This window comes from Eubalaena glacialis, chromosome 3, assembly GCF_028564815.1.
Source record: "Eubalaena glacialis isolate mEubGla1 chromosome 3, mEubGla1.1.hap2.+ XY, whole genome shotgun sequence".
NCBI classification, from domain to species: domain Eukaryota; kingdom Metazoa; phylum Chordata; class Mammalia; order Artiodactyla; family Balaenidae; genus Eubalaena; species Eubalaena glacialis.
This window is the reverse complement of record NC_083718.1, coordinates 164653505-164661425: the sequence shown is the minus strand read 5'-3', so window position 1 is coordinate 164661425 and position 7921 is coordinate 164653505. Positions and strand designations below refer to the sequence as shown.

Here is a 7921-nt window from a genome sequence, read left to right as displayed (position 1 = left end):
ATTGAGCAGTTGCTGAGAATGCATAATAGTGTTTCCCTATGGACAGCCTCATGGCACAGGGCTGATGGAGTGGAAAAACGCAGCCAGGCCAGGGCCACATGGGACAACCACCATCAAGCTACACATATTGCACCAAGGTAAGTGCTTTTCTTTTCACACCTCAATTTAACTTTTTTTCTGAGCAAAAAATAAAACTTTGTGGAAAGTATATATGTGTGTGTGTGGGTATACACACACACACGAAAGAAATTGCAGCAATTGGGTTAAAGATAAAATAACGTAAAGTGCTTTTTTATTATTTCTTTAATATACCAATATGAGGTTCTGCAAACTTGTCCCTTTGGACACATTCAGCACATTATACGAAGTCTCTCAGGAAAACCCACCCACCCATTATCCCCATCAGTCCGCTGCCTTGACCCTGAAAGTAAACTCTCCAATCTACTGACTCTCCCAGAGGTGGTGAAGAGAAGTCCCTTGCTTCTACCCAGAGAGGCCTTCACACCTTAAGGCCCCTCCTGGACTTTGTACCATGATCTCCTTCTGCGAGGGCAGAGGGGCAGGGGTGGAATTTAATGAACGACACTAATTCCTGTCATCAAACTAGTGATACCCCCACGAGGTTGGCCAAACTGCCAGGAAAGGCAGGGCCACTTTCCCTCAATGCCTCACCCACCTGCCTGGGAAGGACCAAATTCACTAAGGCAGTTTGGCGGTGCCAGCCAAAGTTTCCTGCCACCTGCCAAGCCCGTGAACTCCACAATTCCCCAGGCTGACTAGCATTCTGTAAAGGGGCAGTATAACTGGAGATGCTAGTGGGAGCTGGAAGTCTCAATCTACAGGGTGAAAATGATTAAGGTTACCATGGGAAGAAAAAAGGCGTGATTTTACCTGAAGTCTGCACACCTTCCCTAGCCTCACCCTAGGTTTATTCCTGGGTTTGAAAACCACTCTCCATGAAGGCTCTTTGTGGCTCCACTTTAGCCAGCACCCTCTCTTCTCCAAGGTCCTTGACACTAGGGGCCAGGCTGATAGAAGGGACAGGGGCGGGGAAGAGTGCTAGAAGAAGAAGGAAAGGAGAGACTGCCTACCCTGTGGAGTAAAGGTACTCTTCACAACCACTCACTAGCATTTTAAGCACATTCTTGATGTTTTCAAAAGCTGATTGGATCTGATGGTCCCCCTTGTAATGTCTAGTACCCTCAAAAGGCAGATACTTCAACTAGGAAAATCTGTCAGTCTAAACACAGTTTCTTCATCACCCCTGATCTTTGGAGCAGAAAAGCCACTGACCTGGGCGGACCCCAACACAAGCACAGCCCGGGCTGGCGGGAGGGAAGCAATATTTCAACCATGGCACTTCTGACGGGCTTCCCTAGGCTCCTGCTTTCCACCTCAGCTCCCAGGGAGCCGAACCTCAGGTGAGCCTAGGATGGGCACGTGGGGAGGTCATTTGGGACCCACATGCTGCTCTCTCTCTCGGAAGGTGTGGAGAAAACAGCCAGGGTCCTACCGCAAAGCTTCCTATGGGTGCAAGGCCCAGAGACGGCCATGCTCAGCAGCTGGTTTTCCAGGAAGATGAACCACTGCGGTAATGGAAGGTCCTTCCTGCCTCATCAACTTCTGCTGAGGCCAGTGGCCGCCAGAACCCACCAGCCTTTTGGACAGGAGAGTGCAGAGGGTCAAAAAAAACCCGATTCTCGCGACTAGACTCCTGCAATGAGAAACCACCAGCTGCTTGTAGTTAAGCCCATTTCTCCTCATGGCAGTAACATTTACCACCACTGCCCTCTTGTCCAAATCTGTCCCTGAACATCCTGTTAAAGGCAGGGCCTCTGGCTCCCAGGTAAATGATCTACTCTGGATACTGTCTTGGCTGGCCCTGAGTAATGGCGCAGAGAACAGGAGAGTGACAGATCTCTCCACCTTAGGGACTGGGAAAGGAAGGCAAGTTACGGCTGCTTTCTGCCCGACATCGTTGACTCAGAAGGGCAGCCCTGTTTGTGGCACCCTGCCCCTCGCTCAAGGCAGGGAAGGGGCCCTTGGGAGGCAGAGGCCTAGTCTAGACATTGGGCCATGCCTAGTTTCTGAGCTCAGTGAGTGGGGGGAGCACTCATGACTACATTGATATAGCCAGTTAAGAGAAACTTTCCATTTTAGTGTGGATTGTATTTTATGTTTTATTTTAAGAGGCAATGACTGACTCAGAGCCAAAGGCAGAGAGATGGATATAATTCTATACACAAATCAAAAAAAATTTTTTTCCTATAATACAACTTAATGAAACATTCCAAATGAGATAACTTATTGCAACATTTCAGGCTTTTTGGTGGAAGGGGAATTTTTTTGTTTTACCCTGAGTAGAAGATCATCGCTTTGTGGGTTTTTTTTTTTCTTTTTTTGTTTTTTGTTTAGAAATCATATGACTAAGCTGAGCAAGTCACATCCTTCTTTGCACTGTACTAGGCTGTATGCAAAACCCAGAGGGCTGAGGGGCGGAGATGGGAGGGGGCAACCAAAAGCCTGGCTGGAACCCGGAACCAGGACACCCGGCCTGCCGATGACACGCCGCCTGAACAGAACTCCTGTGAAGCTGCACCTTCTCCCGATCAGCAAAATGCAGCTCTTCTGCTCTGAGGAAGAAGATACCCTTCAAGGAAGGCAGACCACCAGCCAGCGACTGGCCATAAACCACATGTCCACTCTAGGACAAAGCAGGGATGTTCCCCGAGAAAAATTCACTGTGATCTGCAAGCCCTGGCAACCAACGGAGAAAGAGAGAACCCGAAGGCAAAGACTGTGATCACATCACTAGAGCCTGTTCTGCACATGCGTCATGGACAGAGAGCAGTCAACAACTTGCCTGGGGTCCCTGCGGAAGCGGACCGTCCCCGCGGCCTCGGGCCAGGCTTTTAGCTGCCCACTTGGGCTGCAGGATGACGCCTGCCATGGTCACCCTGAGCTCCACCAACACCAAGCGCAGACAACGAAACCATCTCACTTGATCCCTGTCCAGCTCACGGCTGTCTGACCCGCCTTTGCCACTTCCCTCTCTGATGGAGTGAGGGTCTGGCCTTCCAAGCAAGCTTCAGCCTCAGACTCAAAAGACAGAGAAGGAGCAGCAACACCCGACACGCTGAACTCTACTGCCCAGACTACAAAGACCCCAGTGCAAGTGATGGGCAGCATCAGATTGATGGAAACCACACCCTTTCATTTAGAATTTTTATGCATACGAGTAACCTTAATTTCCACGTTCACATGACAATAAGCAAAAGTGACATACAGTGCAGCCAAACAGTTCATTTATAACTTAGCTTTTTTTTTTGTTTTGTTCCATTTTTGTTTGTTTTTTTTTTTTTCTCCAAAGATCAGTTCCTTAAAAATGGATGCTCCTGGGATATGAATAAAGAAAATATGTCTGAAAGGTGAGGATTTCAAACAGTAGATTTCTTCCTCCTTCAAACTGCTGACCCCATGACGGTAGGCATCGCACCTTCTGCCTCCTGCTCGGCCTCTGTTCCTGGAGGTGAGCACATCTGGGCCTTTCACTTGGAGAAGCTGCTGGTCAGGCCCATCTCCTCCTCCTCCTGCAGTAGTGCTTCAATGGGAATCAGATTGGACGGCGTGTCCAGGTTCTGGAGGGACAGAAACTCTGACATATCCATGGCACGTAACGTTTCTGTCTGAGGGTCTGAAGGAGACACTGCTTGTCTGCTTTGCTCACAGGAAGAGGATGCGGCGGAGGAGGACGACAGGGGGATCGGGGGCGGGGAAAAAGTCTGCGGTGGTAGCTTCAGGCTGGGCTCATCCGGAGGCTGGGCGCTCGGAGCGGGAGGGGAAGGACAGCCCTTCCTCCTGCTGGCCGCCCGCTCCTTGGCGGAGTCCCGGCACGCACACTGACACTGACAGGCCTCCTCTTGTTTGATGATGATCACAGGGACGCTGAGGCCGATCTGCTGTACAGCGCTCCCTGCGAGAGGGCGAGAGAGACTGCTCTTCAAGTAGCCGCAGGGCAAGGGCAAGAGGGACGGGAGGGTGGAGGACTAGCTCAGCGCCACGGAGGCAGGAACGATGGAAAGGGTGGATGCCGTGCCATGCTCCAGGCTTGGTTCTGCTTTAAACTGGACCACGTTCCTCCTCAAGTAAGAAGCCTCTGACACTCCCCATCCCCTCCAAGACAGAAAAGCCACACACCATCTAGATGCACCCTGTATTTCCAGCTTCATTTCCGGCCCCTCTCGCAGGCACCCTCCACGCCAGCCACGGTGGATGCCTCCCTTTTCCTGCACGTTCTTCATAGCTCTGGGCTCAGGGGCTCTTCTTTCTACCTAAACTCTTCTGGAGAACTTACTCTTGCCTCTGAGCACCCAGCTCACTGCCCTCCTCTCCCAGCGCCTCCAGGCAGTGTTTTCGGCAGGTTTATACCTCAGGGACGGCCCAAGGGCAGCTGCCGTGTGCAGAGCTATTCCATACTGTACCAGGCCATTTAGCCCCGCCTGCCCCAGAGGCTCTGACCTCCTTCAGGGCATCCCGCTCACCTTTGCAGCCCCGTCTCAGACACACAGCCAGCCTGGCGTGCACGCACATTCCTTCTCTTTTGCATATGTGTGTTGTGCAGATGCACACTCTGAATTCACACAGGCTTTGTGTATCTCAAAAGAGCTAGAGACCAAGGGGCTAAGAGAACAGAATGGGAGGGAGTCAGGAGGCCCAAGACCTAGTGCTCTGGCTTTGCCACAAACTCACTTATGAATTTGGGGGACTCATTTAATCTTTCAGGGCCTGAGTTTCTTAATCTATAAAATAAAGAGTTTGAGAGAAAGGACCGTTTAGCTCTATAAGAGTCTCTGGCCCAGATGCTGTTTCTTCATTACTGTAATTAGAAAAGAGTCCAGTGAATTAACAGCTGCTCTCTTTAGCATTAACTGTGATTCCGACTTTTTTCTGGCTACATTAAAGCCTATATCTGTTTTTTCATTATTTTATTTTTTTGGCCGTGCAGTGCGGTTTGCAGGATCTTAGATCCCTGACCAGGGATCGATCCCAGGCCCCCTGCAGTGGAAGCGCAGAGTCCTAACCACTGGACCACCAGGGAATTTCCTAAAGGCTATATCTGAAAGGGAAAGAACCGTTACTAGTTAAAGAATGTTAAATGTGGTATTTATGCTATAAGTCCAGTAACTTTCAATAGTTGTAAGAATATTAAATACTCTAATAATACAAACGTGATAAATTTAATTTAAAAAATGTTTAAATCCCGGGCAAAGCAACAATTAACTAACTGTGCCCCAAGAGGCCCAGAGAGTTGACTTCCTTTTAAAGCTAACACAGAATTTCATACCTGTGCTACTGGCTACTGGTACGGCAGTGGTAAAAAACACCTTCTCAACTTTAGATGCTTGCTGCTGGGAAAAAAAAAAAAAAAAAAAAAAAATCACATTTATGGCTACTCAAATATGGCAGATCTCCAAGGGCCTAAAGCCTCCCCAGTTGTAATGGTCATCCAAGAGGACAGAAAACCCTCAGTGTTCAGGGATTTTTGTACTGAGCGGTGTTTTTGTTTGTGCTCTGACATGAGGTCACCGCACTGTTTGACATTCAGTGCTGACAATGTAGCCGGCTTTGTCCCCTCCCTACTCCTTGGCTGTCTCCCAGCTGCCTAATCCAGTAGGTTCTGTGCACCCAAAGGCTCCTCCAAGGTTGCTTTTCTCACGTGGATGGTCTTCTCAGAGGGAGCCCCAGGGCTAGCTTCCCCTCTAAGCTCTCCACTCCCTGCCAACCCCCAATACTTCTAGGAGACTGGAAAGTTCTTTTTTCCCCTCAAGGACTAAGCTGCATGCTAAGAAGAGGCTAAGACTCCCTCTCACAGGCAGAAGACCTCCTGTGAAGGCCCTGGGCAGTGTGCTGTAAGCTGCAGGGGGCATGTGCTCAAGGGTAGGCCCTGGACTCAGTCACACATGGATTCAAGTCCAAGCTCGGCCACTTAGTTGTTGAGGTCAGGCAAGTAATTTAACCTCTTAGAGTCGCAGTTTCCTCATCTGTAAAAACAGGGACGCCAACCAAAGACTCTCCCAAAGGCCCCCAAAAGGATGAAATGAGATGATGTGTGTGGAGCCCGGGGCACACCGTGAGCATTCAGCAAACACTAGCTATTTATATGATTACCAAGTAGGACTATCGGGCCATGCCCAGAAATCACCCCTCACTTTAGTACACTTCCGATTCAACTGGCTATAGGGTTTCTGCTTTCTTCAAGTCTTATTTTAAAAAGGGCTTTATCTTTCATTCTTTTAAGGAAAAAAAGTGTCCCTAAGATGAGTCTAGGAGGAACGTGAAAGCTTCTGGCTAAGTTACAGGAGAGGACACTATAAAATAATGATGGAGAAATGAGACCCATACTTAAATACATGAAAATGAATTGGGTGGAAAAGGAATGAGCTGTTCCATGTAGTTCCCCAGGGCAGATCCAGGAAAAGAAGATTAAAAACTACATGGAGGCATGTGGCTGCCAGAGGGGAAGAGAGAAATAGGTGAAGGAGAGTAAGAAGTGCAAAAATCCAGTTGCAAAATAAATGAGTCATGGGTAGGAAATGTACAGTGCAGGGAATACAGTCAATAAGTATCTAAATCTTTGGATGGTGACATATCGTAACTAGACTTAACATGGTGATCATTTTGAAATGTACAGAAATATCACTATGTTGTGTAACAGGAACTAACACAGATAGGTCAATCATACTTCAAAACAAACAAACAAATTCATTGAAAAAGAGATCAGATATGTGGTTAGCAGAGGCAGGGGTGGGGTGGGGAGAGGGGGAATTGGATGAGGGCAGTCGAAAGATCCAAATTTCCAGTTAAAAGATAAAGTACTAGGGATGTAATGAGCAATGTGATAAACATGATTAACACTACTGTAGGTTAATATGAAAGTTGTTAAAAGAGTAAATCCTAAAAGTGCTCATCACACGCACACATTTTTTTCTATTTCTTTAATTCTGTATCTCTGTGAGATGATGGATGCTCACTAAACTTGTGTCATTGTGCTGGACACCTTAAACTTATACACTGCTGTATGTCAATTATATCTCAATAAAACTGGAAGAAAAAAGAAAAAAATGCCACGATCATAAATGAGAAAGTATGATCACTTTCTGTACATAGTCATCAGCAAATATATGAACAATAAAAATAATGAAAATAATTTTCTTTTTTTTTTTTGGCCTCTCCGCACAACATGCGGGATCTTAGTTCCCCGACCAGGGACTGAACCCGCGCCCCCTGCAGCGGAAGCACGGAGTCTTCACCACTGGACCGCCGGGGAAGTCCCTGAAAATAATTTTGAATAATGAAAACAACGGTACCAACCAGAAAACCCAACTACATGGAGGCAGATTGATTGGGTCATAAGGCTGAAAAGACCCTTCCAGTGACTCTGGCCACCTAAGACTGGAACTAGGTTGCCTCCAGAGGTGGTTGGCACCCACCCCATTTATGGAATTTGAGTACTATTTAGCTCTAACCTACCTTTCCAGTTTGTTTGATTGCATCATACATCCACCCAGACTTTCTCCCACTTAGTATATCCTTTTCTCCATCTAAATCCTACTCATACTTCAAGGCTCACCTGACCTGTATGCCCACCCAACAAGCCTTTAAGTCTCTAAAGCCCTCATCTGGCAGCACGATGTAGCAGTCAAGAGCATGGGCTCTGGGATTGGTCTGTCTGTGCTTCGCCACTTGTAAGCTGTGTGACCTTGAGCTAGTCAATTAACTTCTCTGGGCCTCAGCTCTCCACTGGTAAAATCATATCTACCTCCTAGGCCTGTTGTGATTAAATCATTAAAAAGTACTTAGCATGGTGAGTGACATCTAGAGATACAGACATATAGAGACAATAAAAAGATCAGTGGTTGCT

General features: G+C 47.7%; 1 protein-coding gene across 5 annotated transcripts in view; it reads right to left on the bottom strand.

Annotated features, from left to right (window-relative positions):
- Positions 1-2303: 2303 nt before the first annotated feature.
- MTF1 (metal regulatory transcription factor 1) overlaps positions 2304-7921 on the bottom strand; it is a 45395-nt gene continuing 39777 nt past the window's right edge. For 3 of the 5 annotated variants that reach the window (XM_061184471.1, XM_061184470.1, XM_061184472.1), the window contains exons 10-11: positions 5345-5408; positions 2304-3973 (exon numbers count right to left, since the gene is read on the bottom strand). In XM_061184471.1, the coding sequence (XP_061040454.1) occupies positions 3549-3973; positions 5345-5408 (489 nt within the window). In that variant the 3' untranslated portion in view covers positions 2304-3548. Of the gene's footprint in view, positions 3974-4000; positions 5117-5344; positions 5409-7921 lie in introns of those variants that run through there. The other 2 variants (XM_061184473.1, XM_061184474.1) reach the window with 2 other exon arrangements.